At 39.8% G+C, this 19,601-nt stretch overlaps 1 protein-coding gene across 1 annotated transcript in view; it reads left to right on the plus strand.

The window, feature by feature from the left end:
- The first annotated feature begins 6,515 nt into the window (after positions 1 to 6,515).
- The window catches only part of LOC106586053 (SLAIN motif-containing protein 1), a 43,116-nt gene continuing 30,030 nt past the window's right edge, over positions 6,516 to 19,601 (plus strand). Inside the window, exon 1 of the mRNA XM_014172872.3 lies at positions 6,516 to 7,289. Coding sequence (XP_014028347.2) covers positions 6,835 to 7,289 — 455 coding nt within the window. The 5' untranslated portion in view covers positions 6,516 to 6,834. The remainder of the gene's footprint in view (positions 7,290 to 19,601) is intronic.

The raw sequence follows: 19,601 nt of genomic DNA on the forward strand, positions 1-19,601 counted from the left end.
CATTCCTGCAGTCAGCATGCCAATTGTGCACTCCCTCAAAACTTGAGACATCTGTGGCTTTGTGTTGTGTCACAAAACTGCATATTTTAGGATGGCCTTTTTTTGTCCCCAGCACAAGGTGCACCTGTGTAATGATCATGCTGTTTAATCAGCTTCTTGATATGCCACACCTGTCAGGTGGATGGATTATCTTGGCAAAGGAGAAATGCTCACTAACAGGGATGTAATAAATACAAATTTGCACATGGAACATTTCCAATGTCTTTTATTTCAGCTCATGAAACATGGGACCAACACTTTACATGTTGCGTTTATCATTTTTGTTCAGTATATTTTTGAGGCCAAAGCCAGATGGTTGTGATTTTTCTTATGTCCACTTATGACATTATATATTCTGTGATTTTGTGCAGCTATGAGTAGACCAGTGTCACCAGTCCCACTGTCTACTCCACGTCTACTACCTACAAGGACAGCAGGAACAGTAGTATTAATCGTCTCCTACCCGGCAGTAAATTAACTAGACCATCTCTAGGCCACCATCAATATCCATTTTGAAGTATACATGTAACAAACTGTACTTCAATCAATCAATCAAATGTATTTATGAAACCCTTCTTACATCAGCTGATGATACAAAGTGCTGTACAGAAACCCAGCCAAAAACCCCAAACAGCAAGCAATGCAGGTGTAGAAGCACGGTGACTAGGAAAAACTCCCTTGAAAGGCCTGAACCTCGGAAGAAACCTAGAGAGGAACCAGGCTATGAGGGGTGGCCAGTCCTCTTTTGGCTGTGCCGGGTGGAGATTATAACAGAACATGGCCAAGATGTTCAAATGTTCATAGATGACCAGCAGGATCAAATAATAATAATCACAGTGGTTGTCGAGGGTGCTACAGGTCAGCACCTCGGGAGTAAATGGCAGTTGGCTTTTCATAGCCGACCATTCAGAGTATCTCTACCGCTCTTGCTGTCTCTTGAGAGTTGAAAACAGCAGGTCTGGGACAAGTAGCACGTCCGGTGAACAGGTCAGGGTTCCATAGCCGCAGGCAGAACAGTTGAAACTGGAGCAGCAGCACGACCAGGTGGACTGGGGACAGCAAGGAGTCATCAGGCCAGCTAGTCCTGAGGCATGGTCCTAGGGCATGGTCCTTGAACAATTTTATTCTCATCTTTAGCCAGGCTGAGGATGATCTGTTTGATTCTCTCGTGTCAAAACCCACCAAGACTGTGTATTCTACTCCTGAAAGGTGAGATTGCAGGAACGCATACAAGAAAAATTAAAAAGGGTTCCAAAAATGTTCATTGGCTGTCCCCATATGATAACCCTATCTGGTTCCAAGTAGGACCCTTTCGGGTTCCAGGTAGATTCCTTTTTTGTTCCAGGTAGAACCCTCTGTGGAAAGGGTTCTACATGGCACCCAAAAAGGTACTACCTGGAACCAAAAGTGTTCTACCTGGACCCAAAAAGGGTTCTTCAAAGGGTTCCTTTATTGGGACAGCCAAATAACCATTTTAGGTTCTAGATAGACCCTTAGTAAAAAATGGGATTCTTGAAAGACGGGACAAGCTCTTCTTTATTTCACAAATATTTTTCTTAATATTAACAACATTTGAAATATATATTTTGATAGACCAAAGTATCAGCTGTCACACCATGGAAAGGAACAGCCTATTAATTCTTTTAAAAAAAATCATAAAATGCAACTAATTGGATTGATGATAACTCCGTCAGACACCATAAAAGGCATAATTTTTATATTTATTGTCCAACAAATGTTTAAAGACCTTGATTGCTTAATTCTAACATTAGATTTTTCAAATAGTTAATTCAATCTACGAACATCTTTTTTTATAGGGCTAAATAATGCTCCAGTGCTGATTTCGTTTCAGAACATAAAACATTTATAAAGCAAACATTATCGCTTAGTTCTAGCACAGCAAATACTTTAAGCAAAAACAGTGATTAAAATACTTTTTCAGAATATTGACAAAAACATTTCTCTTAAGGGGCGGAGTTGACAAGCCACTGAAAACAGACATATTTTTTATTTAAAAAATGTACATTCATTTGTAAAATATAGAAAATGATTTGAAAATCCCCAGTAAATGATTATTCAGCTCTTTCAGCACTCTGACGGAGTAGATTTTTTAAATGTTCTTCTTCATTCAAGTGGTAATAGCCATTTTAGTTTTTCCTCAGTTGCTTTCACAAATCCCGTCATCATCATTATGCTCTCAAACTGTGCTATTTATATCTATGTTTTCATCTAAGACTGTGCACATGATTAAGATATCACATGTACAAACAAATATATTTATTTGAATGTTATTATTTTTAAATAACATAATTGTAAAAGTCCTATAATGTAGTTAGAACATATAACATAGTTATTTAGCCACAAATAACAAGGCCTCTAATGGTTTTGATAAAATATCTCCCCTAGCAGATTCTGTCTGGCCCTACATGAGGTCCATGCATGCTTTCTCACACAGCCATGTGATGATGATAAGTCCCTCTCAGTCCCTGTTGGATTGTGTTGGAGAGAGACTTGTGCTCCTACTGCTGTAAGCCCATGAGCTACGACCAAAGATGGTGCTGGAGGATATGAAGATCAACTGCCACACTATCTGCTTCAAGGTAAACACTATTTCAATATTGAAATATTAACACCATATGCTAATATTTGAATGTCTGTGTCTGAGTGTGCGTACAGAGGCTTCTTTCTTCTTATCAGATCTACAATATTGTGACATAAATAGGTTACATTTGCACTACTATATACAATAATTGATTGATTGGATTACATCCAACCATCTCCTCATTAAGATTACCAGACTCTGTGTCTGCCTTGAGATGTAACAATCAATACACATGCATCATGATCTTCTTCTTCGCCTAATGAGAGTATCTGACATTGTGTGTCTCTGCGTCCTCAGTGTGAAGTGTGTAGCAGTCCCCTGGGCCATCTCAAGGCAGGGGACAGTATGTGGGTCTACAGACGCACCGTCCACTGTGAGCGCTGCTTCGAAGTCACCAGAGGTAAACACATTTAGAAACACACTCAGAACTAGATCTCATACTAATGTTTTACGGTACACTGTATCAATGTTTTAAAAATGGTGGGTCTGGATTTACTGGGTTTCAATTGGCTTCTTTAAATATGGAGACATAAAAATCTCCAAACCTAATTTGGGTCACTGTGAGGTAACAAATATTCTTCATTTTTTTACAGAAAAATGACATCCAATGTTCCTGCGGATGAAGATGGCGTCTTTATTATGTAGCTGTTTATCAGATTGACAATTATGAATTACGTTTTGGTGACATGGATCCTCCTTATATAGATACGGAAATGTACTGAGGTTGAAAAAGAGTATGTTTCAGAGTTCATACCTTTCTTGTGTTTATTAAATGGGAGTGGATGTTAATCTTCTACATAAAAACTACACTGACAATTCATGTTTTCACACACGAATATACTATATGGGATATGTGAACATTTGTAAGCACTTAAACAGAAAAAACAAATTTGCATTGTTGTTATTTTTTCTGTTATTTTTAATTGAGTAGTCTATAGTACATTGACTCTGAATCACGATATCTCAAACATCCACAGTAAAATGCATATTGGCCAACAAATATTTTTCTAACATGTCTCAGCCAGCAATTTTTTTACATAATTAACATATTTCTCACAGGCATTCAGGCTACCAAAGTAGACCTACTGTAAGATACCCATACGGTGTAAGAATTAGGGCCGGGGGGCTGGTTGTGTGTGCAATACAAAAATATAAATCATTCTTTATTAAAATTTGGACAGAAGTTACACAAAACAGTTTGGTGTTTTCTTTCAAGTATTTGTAGGCTATGCATTGTGTGTGTGACAAATCATTTAAATGTGAATAAAAAGTATTGATATCAAGCACATGGAAACAATGCGTTTGATACCGTTCCATTTATTCCATTCCAGCCATTACTTTGAGCCCGTCCTCCCAAATTAAGATGCCACCAGCCGCCTGTGTCACACACCCATATTGATCAGACCATACCTCGCCACACCCACAAAACGAGATAAAACGTACCTCAAAGCCTGTTGAAGAATGGTGTGCACCGTTTTAGGGAAACTGTAATTCAGTACAAAGTGACACGTAACGTAATTAACTTTGAAGCAAACTAAACGCAGGCCAAAGCATAGGCCAGATACCCCCCCCTTCCGAAAAAATTAGAACACCTGCAAAATCGTGATTCGTCCAAATGATCAGTGCCAAAAACAATCTGCCCACCAGTGTTATGATATGGATGATTTGTCACCACAGATGGTTTGTTTATGTTTCTCCTGTTGTTGTTTACGTTTCTCCTGAAGATGGAGTAGGCCTACAGCTCCATCTAGTGGTCGCGTCGGGGACAAAGTTGTTTGACAACTGTAGCATTGTAGCTAAGCCTAACTCTTTTCCTAACCTTAACCTCATTCTCCCAACCTGATACGTTAATTCACCTAACCTGCTGCGTTAGTTTTCCTAACTTGCCACGTTAATTAATCTAAAATGTGGCAGGTTAATTATCCTAACCTTCCAAGTGAATTATCCTAACCTGCTATGTAAACAAACCATCTGTGCCGACAAATCATCAGTATCACCACACTGGGACAAAATGCCTCATTAGTCGTCGTATCCCATGTCACATTTTTTTTACAATATAAAACCTACACATACAAATGACAACTTCACCCCTGCCCAGACCCACCTGCTCATACCCCCATTTCCAGCGCCCGCCTCACTCTCCGCCAAATGGCCTCAAACGGCACCATTTTGTTTCCATTGTGTTAACGATAGAGGATTGGTTGATTTTAAGCATATGTTTTTTAAAGATGATTGACGAGAAAAGTATCATCCAACCCATTGGGTATCTCACTCCACTCTCATATGCCCTGTCTTGAAATATGAAGACAAATGGATTAAAAGTACATTCACATTGTAATTCTTCTGACAGTCAACTCTGCCCATCACTTTTGGACTTCATAGCATTCCCAGAAGGCATGGATTATTGAGTCATTGTTAATTTAACACTTAAGACATGACTGTCATTGTGCTATACATTTTGTGAATTTTGTCTCTTGTGTAATAAATTGCACACATTCGTTTATATTGGATTAAGAGTACATTTTAATTAACTGTAATTTTGTTAGTTATGTTCCAAAATTCCATCCTTGTGACATTATCAGTTTTTTTAATCTTGCTTCCAATAGTTTATATTTTTTTCTAAGAGATTGTCAATTGGATAGGCTCTCTGCAAGGTTTTGCATATCTTACCCATCCTTTACTGACTCAAATAGGATTCCCTTAAAATTGCTCTGATGTCCAAAATATTTAAAATCAACATTTCTTGATATTAAACTTTTGAGTTGCATGTATTTGAAAATATCTACATTAGTCAGTCCAAAATTGCTTTTGAATTCTGTCATGGAAATAAATGTATTTCCTATTACCAAGTCATTTACGGTTACCATGCCTTTAGTTTTCTGTGTGGACCAATTTACCTTTGAATTCTGAAAAGCTATCCAAGGATTGTTCCATAGGGTTGTCCATAGGGTTGTGTTTTAGGGAGTGATAATGGTTCTGTAGAATATGTTTATTAAAAATTATCCCATATTGTTATAGAGTTCTTAACTATTAAGTTGTTAATGTTCTTAGCTTGACTCTTTTGAAAATAGACAAAGATTCTGGGGATGAGCATGTACATCTTCAGTATGTACCCATTGTTCCTCTATATCAAATCAAAAATCGAATCAAATTTTATTGGTCGCATACACATTTAGCAGATGTTATTGCAGGTGTAACGAAATGCTTTCGTGCATTTAAATAACTATATGTCGCTAGTAAAAGCCCTGGGTGGCGAGTTGATACAATTCCAAGTCTGGAAGATTAGAATCACCCTCAGATTTAGGAAGATATAGAACCTTCCCTTTTATTCTATGAGTTTTATTTGCCCATATAAAGTCTGAGCAAGTATACTTTTTTCAAGAATGTTTTTGGTGGGGTAATTGTTCTAGCGCACGTGCAATGATGTGCAATGATTTCAGAGGGGAAAAAACATTACCATTGTTAGAATTAATTCATTTGATGTTGTAATATCACAAACCTATGTGGCAGTTTCACCATTACTGGTTCCAGCTTTTAAAGTATATATTTTTGAGAGTACTAATGTTACTGTCTGCACTACAACAAAGAAATAGTTAAATAAATTAAATTTTGTCCTTGAAAAATAGTATTAAAATACTATAGAATTACGTTCATTCCTATGGAGAACTGCTTCGTCTGAGGAGTACCAATATGGCGGCCGGTGCTTTCAAATACTCTTATTGTCCCTTTGAAATCAACAATCCAGTGATTCTTGGTGCTTTCAAGACAACTGGGAACTCTGAAAAAACGAGGTCAAATCGTGACGTCAGTGATCTTCAGTTCGGAAAGCTGTGTAGTGCCCTAGCACAGCTGATTCAAATAATGAAAGCTTGATGATGAGTTGGTTATTTGAATCGGCGGAGGGGGGTGATATTGCCCAAGTTCGGATGACCATTCAAAACGATTTTTCCCAATCAGGGCTCGTGTTTTTCCCGAGTTCCTAGTTATATTGAACACACTGAAGTCGGAGGTCAGCGATTTCTGAGTTCCCAGTCATCTTGAACGCGGCATAAATACATCATTGGTCTGGATCTGCACACAGCATCACTACGAGGCACGTCTCAATTGTCTACTACAAAGAACGACTCGACCGATCATTACGGTTACCCACCGTAGTGTGTTTTTTTTGTCTTTCTAAATGCGTATTTTAACCAATGGAAGCGGAAGTGTTGAACCCCCAAATGATGGCGGACGTTAATGGAAACAATTCATTTCAAAACGCGGAGCTCGAAGTGATCAAGCTTCAGGAGCTGGTCCGAAAATTGGAGAAACAAAACGAACAGCTCAGGACAAGAGCTAATTCAGTAAACAATTGCAACAATGGCCCACATATATTTCCAACCTCATCGGCCTGTCTGCACGGGAGTACAGCGAAGTGTTCTGCTTCTAGTCTGATTTTCTCTGAGAATTATTCAAATCCAGCACTATCGCATCCTTGTGCTCTTGGACCATACACTTCGTCCAAGGAACCATTCTCCAATTTTCAACAAAACTCGGTATTTGATGCTGATGTGGAGGATGTCGGTAACGGACCTGCCACTGTTCTGGACGAGGTCGATATTCTAGACCTGGATACCGTACTCCCGGTTGGAGAGTCTGATCATAGCTGGTATTGATGCTGTTCTATTTTATTGACCCGTTCCTACCATGACTGTGCCATTTATATGCTTATTTGATATTTAATTCTGCCCGCAGCACAAATTATGACGTCACATTAGTATGGTAATGAGGAAACCGTTTAAATAAAAGCCTGCATTTCAAAACATTGCAATGTGGATAACTCATTCAGAAGATATATATTTTTAATCAGTGGCCAATTGTATTGTGCCAACAAGTAAAGGCAATCAGTAAATATTGTAGAATATGTATATATTTTTTAAGACCAATAATAATTAACAATACTATGGTAACACTGGTATGTTGAGAATATTGGGCTGTAGAGAGAACTTTTGTACCTGTCTCAGCAAAAGTGGGGTGGAAAATACTCAGTAGGGTCTCTAATAACAAAATATGTGTGTAGTTTTGGAGGGGTACTGTGTCATACATATCCAGCAGCACCCCGTTCTCCACCCCATCCATAGCCCTCAATAAAATACATTGCAATAGAGACAGTACTTGGGATATATATTGGCTTGTAGAGAGAACTTTTCAATCTGTCTCAGCTAAAGTGTGATGTGAAGTACTCAGTAGGGTCTCTACTAACCAAACATGGTTCATTTTTGAGGGGGACTTTGTCACACAGACTGCTGCTGGCTTTTCACTCTGCCCCCTCCATAGCCCCCAATGCAATATACTGTAGTAGATTGTACATGGGATACAAGCATTTCGCTACACCTGCAATAACATCTGCTAAATATGTGCATGTGTCCAATAAGATTTGATTTTGGCTTGTAGAGAACGTTTTGTACCTGTCTTAGCTAAAGTGGGGTGGAAAAAACTCAGTCTATACAAACCAAATAAACTCAGCAAAAAAAGAAACGTCCTCTCATTGTCAACTGCGTTTATTTTCAGCAAACTTAACATGTGTAAATATTTGTATGAACATAACAAGACTCAACAACTGAGACATATACTGAACAAGTTCCACAGACATGTGACTAACAGAAATTGAATAATGTGTCCCTGAACAAAGGGGGGGTCAAAATCAAAAGTAACAGTCAGTATCTGGTGTGGCCACCAGCTGCATTAATTACTGCAGTGCAGCTCCTCCTCATGGACTGCACCAGATTTGCCAGTTCTTGCTGTGAGATGTTACCTCACTCTTCCACCATGGCACCTGTAAGTTCCTGGACATTTCTGGGGGGAATGGCCCTAGCCCTCACCCTCCGATCAAACAGGTCCCAGACGTGCTCAATGGAATTGAGATCCGGGCTCTTCGCTGGCCATGGGCAGAACACTGACATTCCTGTCTTGCAGCAAATCATGCACAGAACGAGCAGTATGGCTGGTGGTATTGTCATGCTGGAGGGTCATGTCAGGATGAGCCTGCAGGAAGGGTACCACATGAGGGAGGAGGATGTCTTTCAAATCAAATCAAAATGTATTGGTCACATACACATGGCAAGCGTCCCACCCTAGTCAACAGCCAGTGGAATCGCGTGTCGCGAAATACAAATACCTCAAAAATGCTATAATTTCAATTTCTCAAACATATGACTATTTTACACCATTTTAAAGACAAGACTCTCGTTAATCTAACCACATTGTCCGATTTCAAAAAGGCTTTACAACGAAAGCAAAACACTAGATTATGTCAGGAGAGTACCCTGCCAAAAATAATCACACAGCCATTTTCAAAGCAAGCATATATGTCACAAAAACCAAAACCACAGCTAAATGCAGCACTAACCTTTGATGATCTTCATCAGATGACACTTCGAGGACATCATGTTATACAATACATGCATGTTTTGTTCAATCAAGTTCATATTTATATCAAAAACCAGCTTTTTACATTAGCATGTGATGTTCAGAACTAGCATACCCACCACAAACTTCCGGTGAATTTACTCACGATAAGCGTTTACAAAATACAGAACAATTATTTTAAGAATTATAGATACAGAACTCCTTTATGCAATCGCGGTGTCAGATTTTAAAATAGCTTTTCGGCGAAAGCACATTTTGCAATATTCTGAGTAGATAGCTCGGCCATCACAGGCTAGCTAATTTGACACCCACCAAGTTTGGTGCTCACTAAACTCAGAATTACTATTAGAAAAATTGGATTACCTTTGCTGTTCTTCGTCAGAATGCACCCGCAGGACTTCTACTTCAACAACAAATGTTGTTTAGGTTCCAAATAATTCATAGTTATATTAAAATAGCTCCGTTTTGTTTGTGCGTTCAGGTCACTATCCGAAGGGTGACGCGCGAGTGCATTTCGTGACAAAAAAATGCAAAATATTCCATTACCGTACTTCGAAGCATGTCAAACGCTGTTTAAAATCAATTTCTATGCTATTTTTCTCGTAAAATAGCGATAATATTCCAACCGGGCAACGTTGTATTCATTCAAAGGCTGAAAGAAAAAAATGGAGAATTCTCATGAACGCGCATCTCCAGTGTCACTGTCCCCAGGCTGACCACTCACAAATTCTCCTGCTGTTCTTCGCCCAGAGACAGCAGACACCCCATTACACTTTCTGGCGCCTTCTGAGAGCCAATGGAAGCCTTAGAAAATGTCACGTTACAGCAGAGATGCTGTATTTTCGATAGAGATGCAACAGAAGGACAAGAAATTGTCAGACAGGGCACTTCCTGTATGGAATCTTCTCAGGTTTTGGCCTGCCATATGAGTTCTGTTATACTCACAGACACCATTCAAACTGTTTTAGAAGCTTTAGAGTGTTTTCTATCCAAATCTACAAATTGTATGCATATTCTCATTTCTGGGCAAGAGTAGTAACCAATTTAAATCGGGTACATTTTTTATCCGGCCGTGCAAATACTGCCCCCTAGCCCCAACAGGTTTTAACAGATGTTAATGCGAGTGTAGCGAAATGCTTGTTCTTCTATTTCCGACCATGCAGTAATATCTAACAAGTAATCTAACAATTTCACAACAACTACCTTCTACACACAAGTGTAAAGGAATGAATGACTATGTATATATAAATATATGGATGAGCGATTGCCGAACGGCATAGGCAAGATGCAGTAGATGGTATAGAGTACAGTATATACATATGAGATGGGTATGTAAGCATTATATAAAGTGGCATTGTTTAAAGTGACTAGCGATACATTTATTACATCCCATTTTTAATTATTAAAGTGGCTAGAGATTTGAGTCAGTATGTTGGCAGCAGCCACTCAATGTTAGTGATGGCTGTTTAACAGTCTGATGGCCTTGAGATAGAAGCTGTTTTTCAGTCTCTCGGTCCCAGCTTTGATGCACCTGTACTGACCTCGCCTTCTGGATGATAGCGGGGTGAACAGGCAGTGGCTCGGGTGGTTGTTGTCCTTGATTATGTTTTTGGCCTTCCTGTGACATCGGGTGGTGTAGGTGTCCTGGAGGGCAGGTAGTTTGCCGTCAGTGATGCGTTGTGCAGACCTCACTACCCTCTGGAGAGCCTTGTGGTTGTGGGCGGAGCAGTTGCCGTACTAGGCGGTGAAAGTTTGTGAATGTTTTTGGTGACAAGCCAAATTTCTTCAGCCTCCTGAGGTTGAAGAGGCGCTGTTGCACCTTCTTCACCATGCTGTCTGTATGGGTGGACCATTTCAGTTTGTCCGTGATGTGTACGCCGAGGAACTTAAAACTTTCCAACTTCCCCACTACTGTCTCGTCGATGTGGATAGGGGGGTGCTCCCTCTGCTGTTTCCTGAAGTCCTTTGTTTTGTTGACGTTGAGTGTGAGGTTATTTTCCTGACACCACACTCCGAGGGCCCTCGCCTCCTCCCTGTAGGCCGTCTCATCGTTGTTGGTAATCAAACCTACCACTGTAGTGTTGTCTGCAAACTGTAACGCAGTTACTGTAACGCACAGCGTTGAGATTGCCTGCAATGACAGCAAGCTCAGTCCGATGTGACACATCGCCCCAGACCATGACGGACCCTCCACCTCCAAATCGTTCCCGCTCCAGAGTACTGGCCTCGGTGAGGCCCCGGTGAGACAAAACCGCGACTCGTCAGTGAAGAGCACTTTTCCCCAGTCCTGTCTGGTCCAGCGACGGTGGGTTTGTGCCCATATGCGACGTTGTTGCCTGTGATGTCTGGTGAGGACCTGCCTTACAATAGGCCAACAAGCCCTCAGTCCAGCCTCTCTCAGCCTATTGTGGACAGTCTGAGCACTGATGGAGGGATTGTGCGTTCCTGGTGTAACTCGTGCAGTTGTTGTTGCCATCCTGTACCTGTCCCGCAGGTGTGATGTTCGGATGTACCGATCCTGTGCAGGTGTTGTTACACATGGTCTGCCACTGCGAGGACGATCAGCTGTCCGTCCTGTCTCCCTGTAGCACTGTCTTAAGTGTCTCACAGTACGGACATTGCAATTTATTGCCCTGGCCACATCTGCAGTCCTCATGCCTCCTTGCAGCATGCCTAAGGTACGTTCACGCAGATGAGCAGGGACACTGGGAATCTTTCTTTTGGTGTTTTTCAGAGTCAGTAGAAAGGCCTCTTTAGTGTCCTAAGTTTTCATAAATGTGACCTTAATTGCCTACCGTCTGTAAGCTGTTAGTGTCTTAACGACCATTCCACAGGCGCATGTTCATTTATTGTTTATGGTTCATTGAACAAGCATGGGAAACAGTGTTTAAACCCTTTACAATGAAGATCTGTGAAGTTATTTGGATTTTTATGAATTATCTTTGAAAGACAGGGTCCTGAAAAAAACATGTTTCTTTTTTTGCTGAGTTTATGTGTAGTTTTGGAGGGGGACTGTGTCCTACATATCCAGCAAGACTTCGTTCACCCCTCCATAACTGAGACCGGTAGAAAACTTTTCTCTCTATGGGCCAATATGTATCCCATGTTAAGTATATTACAGTGTATTACATTGGTGGCTATGGAAGGGGTGGAGAACAAAGTGCTGCTGGATATGTACTGCTGGATACGTGACCAATATACTTTGATTTGATTTGTGTAAACTTTCAAAAGTAATGACGGTATGAATAATACAATATTTAAAATAAAATACGTCAAATTACCCATTTATTTTTTCAAAGGTGGTAGCAATGCTGTGAAAAACAGTTGTACTGCACTAGAGTGCTAAATATTTGATATTCCCATGTCTTTTTTTGGGGGGACTCTTATTTTGAAAAGACAAATCCGCAATCGTGCTGCCAGCATAATCACTTTCTGCTAGGAAAACGATCATTTATATTTATATTCGAATAAAGTGATGCCAATGTCAACACTGTAAATAAGGCAGGCCTATTTACCTCCTAAAGTTGGAAAAGTTGCCATTTTCAAACAATGTTGCAAATTGCCAGCTGACCTCCAATGAAATATTTTTATCCAATTTAAATACATCATTAATTTTCCTTCACTGGCTACAAGTAGGGCTCACCTGTGAAATAGACCATGGTGTCAGCATGATTCCCTGCTAAAATAAAGTTTAAGTAAAGATGTCATGCTACAGATGTAGGATCTTAATTTGAGTGAGTTTGCTACAGCAGCAGGACGTGAATTATTATGTTGATTATAATAAATTGACATTTTTGTATGTGTTGATACATTTTTCATTCAAATTGATAGCTATTTTAAACTCAAATACACTACAAGTTTGCATTTCCTGCCGCGCAGGAAAATCCTCAGCAATTTAGGAGTGATCAAATCAGGGCTCCTGAGTGGCGCAGCGGTCTAAGGCACTGCATCTCAGTGCTAGAGGCATCACTACAGACCCTGGTTTGATTCAAGGATGTATCACAACTGGCCGGGATTGGGAGTCCCATAGGGCGGCTTAGGGTTTGTATTATTTGATTTACACAACATGCCTACCTCTTTGAAGATGCAAAATATGTTTTATTGTGAAACAAACAAGAAATAAGACAAAAAAACAGAAAACTTGATCGTGCATAACTATTCACCCCCTCAAAGTCAATACTTTGTAGAACCACCTTTCTCAGCAATTACAGCTGCAAGTCTCTTGGGGGATGTCTCTATAAACTTGGCACATCTAGCCACTGGGATTTTTGACCATTCTTCAAGGCAAAACTGCTCCAGCTCTTTCAAGTTGGATGGGTTCCGCTGGTGTACAGCAATCTTTAAGTCATATCACAGATTCTCAATTCGATTGAGCTCTGAGCTTTGACTTGGCCATTCCAAGACATTTAAATGTTTCCCCTTAAACCACTCGAGTGTTGCTTTAGTAGTATGCTTAGGGTAATTTTCCTGCTGGAAGGTGAACCTCCATCCCAGTCTCAAATCTCTGGAAGACTGAAGCAGGTTTCCCTCAAGAATTTCCCTGTATTTAGCGCCATCCATCATTCCTTCAATTCGGACCAGTTTCCCAGTCCCTGCCAATGAAAATCATCCCCACAGCATGATGCTGCCACCACCATGCTTCACTGTGGGGATGAGGTTCTCGGGGTGATGAGAGATGTTGGGTTTGCGCCAGACATAGTGTTTTCCTTGATGTCCAAAAAGCTCAATTTTAGTCTCATCTGACCAGAGTACCTCCTTCCATATGTTTGGGGAGTCTCCCACATGCCTTTTGGCCAACACCAAATGTGTTTGATTATTTTTTTCTTTAAGCAATGGCTTTTTTTCTGGCCACTCTTCCGTAAAGCCCAGCTCTGTGGAGTGTACGGCTTAGAGTGGTCCTATGGACAGATACTCCAATCTCCGCTGTGGAGCTTTGCAGCTCCTTCAGGGTTATCTTTGGTCTCTTTGTTGCCTCTCTGATTAATGCCCTCCTTGCCTGGTCTATGAGTTTTGGTGGGCGGCCCTCTCTTGGCAGGTTTGTTGTGTCATATTCTTTCCATTTTTTAATAATGGATTTAGTGGTGCTCTTTGGGATGTTCAAAGTTTCGGATATTTTTTTATAACTCAACCCTGATCTGTACTTCTGCACAACTTTATCCCTGACCTGTTTGGAGAGCTCCTTGGTCTTCATGGTGCCGCGTGCTTGGTGATGCCCCTTGCTTAGTGGTGTTGCGGAATATGGGGCCTTTCAGAACAGGTGTATATATACTGAGATCATGTGACACTTAGATTGCACACAGGTGGCCTTTAACTAATTATGTGATTTCTTAAGGTAATTGGTTGCACCAGATCTTATTTAGTGGCTTCATAGCAAATGGGGTGAATACATATGCACGGACCACTTTTCAGTTTTTAATTTTTCCGAATTGTTTTAAACAAGTCATTTTTTAAATTTCACTTCACCAATTTGGAATATTTTGTGTATGTCCATTTACATGAAATCCAAATAAAAATCAATTTAAATTACAGGTTGTAATGCAAAACATTTGGAAAAACACCAAAGGGGATGAATACTTTTGCAAGGCACTGTAATTATGTGCCACGTGCGTATTTCTTTATGTCTGATTTCGGGATCCCAAATTAAATGTTTAACTGTTACTGAGTTTTATATTTTGTAAAACGACAGTGGGGATTTGTTCATTTTAATTTCATTTTATTATTTAAAAGTAGAACATGAATTGCATCATTCAAGTCACAAGTGTGTCCCGAAGTTGATGGGTTTATGGAACCCCCCCCCCGCCACTGTCTGGAAGTCACCCCCGGAGTTTCGTCAGCAACATGTGACAACGGAGGGGCCTCTGAGCGAGTTGGTAGGGACGAGGGGGTGGTTTGTGATTCACTGCCTGTCTCTGGTTACTCTTAGTGGAGTTAAAAGTACTCCGTTCCAATGAACTCCAGTTATCAACACTAACTCCAGGGAGCATAGCACTCTTTTGAGGGTTAAGATAACTTCTTACATCTAGGTGTTCCGCTAGCGGAACCCCGTTCCGCCAGCGGAACCCCTAGCCAACAGCCAATGGGAACGCATGGCGCAAAATACAAAAAACAACTAAAATACCACAATTCAATTTTCTCAAACATACGACTATTTTACACCATTTGAAAGATAAACCTCTCCTGAATCCAACCACGTTGTCCGATTTCAAAAAGGCTTTACAGCGAAAGCAAAACATTAGATTATGTTAGGATACCACCACAGCAAAAAAACAACAACACAACCATTTTCCTAGCAAGGACAGTCATTTTCCAAGCAAAGGTAGCTGTCCAAAAGCACAAAACCAGTTAAAATTATGCACTAACCTTTGACGATCTTCATCAGATGACACTCCTAGGACATTATGTTAGACAATACATGCATTTTTTGTTCCGTCAAGTTCATATTTATATCCAAAAAACCCATTTTGGATATAAATATGACGCGTGACGTTCAGAAAATATATTCACCCCAAAATTTCCGGTGAATGGGCACCATAATTTACAGAAATACTCATCATAAATGTTGACAAAATATATAACAATTCATTAAAGAAGTATAGATGAACTATTCCTTTATGCAACCGCTTTGTCAGATTTCAAAATAACTTTACGGAGAAAGCACATTGTTCAATATTCTGAGTACTGAGCCCCAAGCTATTCAGCCACGGCATCCACAAAACGCTGAAATATGTTAAAAATATTATCTTACCTTTGCTGATCTCCGGCTGAATGCATTCGGAAGGTCTCCCACTTCCACAAGAAATGTTCATTTGTTCAATAAAGTCGATAATTTATTTCGAAATAAATCCGTTTTGATAGCGCGTCCAGATCACCATTCCAAAATGCATCTATCCACCGTCGACGAAAAGTTAGAAAGTTCACTCAGCGTTTGTAGAAACATGTCAAACCATGTTCACAATCAATCTTTAGGGTGTTTTTAACGTAGAATTTCGATAATATTCCAACCGGACAATAGCAGATTCATTACAGAAGAAAAATAAAAATGGCTAGCCCTACGTGAGTACGCACGAGGTAAGTCAATGACACCAGGTCGACCACTTACTGTTCCAGGTATTATTCAGTCAAATTGCATTGTAGAAGCCTCAAACAAGGTTCTAATGACTGTTGACAAGCCTTAGGAAGTGCAATATGACATCACAGACACTGTAGTTTACATAGAACATCATTTGAAATGACTACAACCATGTGAGGTCAAACTTCCAGGTTGGATTTTTCTCAGGTTTTTGCCTGCCATATGAGTTCTGTTATACTCACAGACATCATTCAAACAGTTTTAGAAACTTCAGAGTGTTTTCTATCCAAATCTACTATTAATATGCATATCCTACCTTCTGAGTCTGAGTAGGAGGCAGTTTAATTTGGGTACGTTTTTCATCCGGCCGTGAAAATACTGCCCCCTATAGTGAAGAGGATAACTCCCATATATTTAATAAACAATAATACATTTTATCAAAAATGTAACACTGTGATTTCAACTATCCTTGATTTACTGTGTAGTTGGCTACCCTGGCTTTGTGTATCCTTTTAGCCTCCCTCGCTATAGTTCAGCGCGGAGCTATCTGCTGACTGAAGCTGCTCATATACGCTGATACACATATACACACATGCTGTGTGCGGTGTCTCTCAAATGGCACCCTATTCCCATTGTATAGAGTGCCATTTGGGACACAGACACTGACATGCTGACTGGTTAACCCATTTCCATCTTCTGAGGTGTAAAATGTAGCACACTTTCACGCAGCTCAATGCAGCGTTTATCGTATCCCACACTCGCATCGGCTGTATTGATATTCTTCAGTCCATTGAACAGATCCCACCAGTTTGAGTCTTTTATAATCATGACCCAGTTCTGTCTAGTTATGTCTAAGAACTTGCAATAACTGTATTTTTCTTCTCTCCCACTCTGCCCTACATTGGAAAAACCAAGATGTATGGTCTTTTACAGAAAGTGTACCACTCATTTTACTTCCTGTGCCAGATTAATGCTGTAGGGCCAACATGAACCATACTGTGCTGTCTTGGATATTTTGATTCTACATTGTCCAATGGTTCCAGCAACTATGGTTCATAACCAGGCCAGCACAGTATAGCTTGGCTCGGCAGTGTGAAATGTGTATGAGTGTGCCACAGTAGCTTATTACACTCTTCGCAGAGTTGGTAGAAAGCGGATGTTTCTGGTTTTCTGGGATACAGTATTGCCCTGAAATGTTTTCCATGAAAAACTTTAGGTTAGCTTACTAAAATAAGCTAAGATGTACTTTATTGTCCATTAACTTACAGAGAATGGAAGAGCTGCTGATCCTTCTTTTCCACTTGGGTGGGAAAAAGAGCATGAGGAAGGGGAGGTTAGATTGAAATACTGACAAATAAGCACACACACACCAGGGTCAGTGCCGTTTCTTAGCAGAAGCAACATATGGGGCCACTAGGGAAGAATTGCAGGAAATTAGCTTTAAAATGGAAACATTTTCTCTTCGTCCCATTGCAAAATGTGTATAAATGCAAGAAATTAGCTTTAAAGCTGCAAATGTTTGTCTTCGCAGTCAAGAGGGGTGCCACTAAAATGTTTTGCTTGCTTGCAACCAAATCTCACTTAGGGTCAGGCACAGCACCCCTGGAGCAGTTGTAGAGGGTTAAGTGCATTGCTCAAAGGCACAACGGCATCTAGTATGATGCCAGCAAACCTCTGTTGCCAGCTCACTACACCAGATTTTCCCATACGAATTAGGATTCAAACTGACATTCCTCTAGTTGCTGGCCCGCCTCTCTAACAGCTAGGCTACCTGCCACCCTCTACTAACCGACTACTACAATTACTTACCATCCCAGTACTTATTTCGTAGCATCCTATAGTAAAGTATGTGTCATCAGCAGAGCTTTTCAGCAATCCAATGATTAGCCTATAAGTTTCACTCAATGGCTACTTCGTGGAGCTGACCGACTGTTGCAGTAACATGCTCGTTCATCTTTCCAGTAGTTTGTGTCTGGCTGCCCAAAGTCAATAAAATATTAGAATATACTACACAGCTCAATATATGATTCACAACTCAAAGTGTAGGTTTTAGTATTGAGGAGCTATTAAGAGCATTTGTATCACACAAATGCCAGGACAAATATATTACTGCATTAAATTGGAAAATGTCCTCTCTCGTTTAACTAAGGTCGTGAGGCATGTAAAAGTGATATTCAATAGCCTATATCAAAGAAACTCAAAAGGGGAGATGATATTAATTAACAATAATTTTGATCCGAATGTTCAAATTGTCCAAACAGGGAGATGGATTATTTTAAATATGTTAATGGACAATAAACAGATTTGGCACATTAATCTATACGGTCCAAATAATGATGATCCATGCTTCTTTCAAAATATATATAATAATTTATCAAACCTACAAGCAATACAAGACTCTATTGTTATGGTGGGAGATTATAATGCGGTTTTAAATACCTCAATGGACTGTAAAGGAAATAGCACTAAAAGCTATAACCCTTATGGAAATCACAAATATCATGGATATATTGGAACTAGTGGATATATGAAGGTTTAAATCAAAGCTTATTGGATGATAACTTGTTTTTAACTAGGACTAAATAATTTATAACATACTTTTTCCGACATAACATAGGTACTGCAGATCCCCTTATTTTTATTTAACCTTTATTTAAATTGGCAAGTCAATTAAGAACAAATTCTTATTTACAATGACGGCCTACCCAGGCCAAACCCTAACCTGGACGACGCTGGGCCAATTGTGTGCCGCCCTATGGGACTCCCAATCACGGCCGGTTGTGATACAGCCTGGAATCGAACCAGGGTCTGTAGTGACACCTCTAGCACTGAATTGCAGTGGCTTAGACTGCTGCACAACTGGGGGACACTTTTAAATGTGCCTTTAGAAGCCATGCAATTCAATACTTATCTCTAAAACAGAAGCAATTTAGGTCAAAAGAGTCCATATTAACAAAGGAAATAGAAGGACTAACAGTACAGATAGATAGTAAAAAAAACAGTACCATAGAGGCACAGAATAAGTTAGAGGAAAAACAAAAAGGAATATCCCATTTGACCTGTTTGCTTATGGCCTTGCCTACACCTAGCGACCTGTTTTTTATTTTATCAGCAAAAAATATGATATTTTATTTGTAACGGCAAGCCAGACAACATTAAACCCTGCCTATTTATATAATGAATATGAATTTGGAGGGCAGAAATGATTAAATATTAAAGCATTAGACTTCAGTCATACAAAAGTTATACTTAAATCCGAACTGGTTCTCAAGTAGATTAGTAAGAATGTCTCACCCCATGTTCAATAATGACCTTTTCCCCTTTATTCAGATTACAGCCTCTCACAGCCTTCGGTTATTTGAAAATGAAGTAATCTCCAAAATATCACTAATTGTAAAACAAGCCATAGCAAGTTGGTTGTAATTTCAGTTTAATCCACCAGAAAATAAATAATACGACAAATATTAAGGTAAACTCATGATA

Source organism: Salmo salar, chromosome 25 (genome assembly GCF_965601325.2).
Source record: "Salmo salar chromosome 25, fSalSal1, whole genome shotgun sequence".
Lineage (NCBI taxonomy): Eukaryota > Metazoa > Chordata > Actinopteri > Salmoniformes > Salmonidae > Salmo > Salmo salar.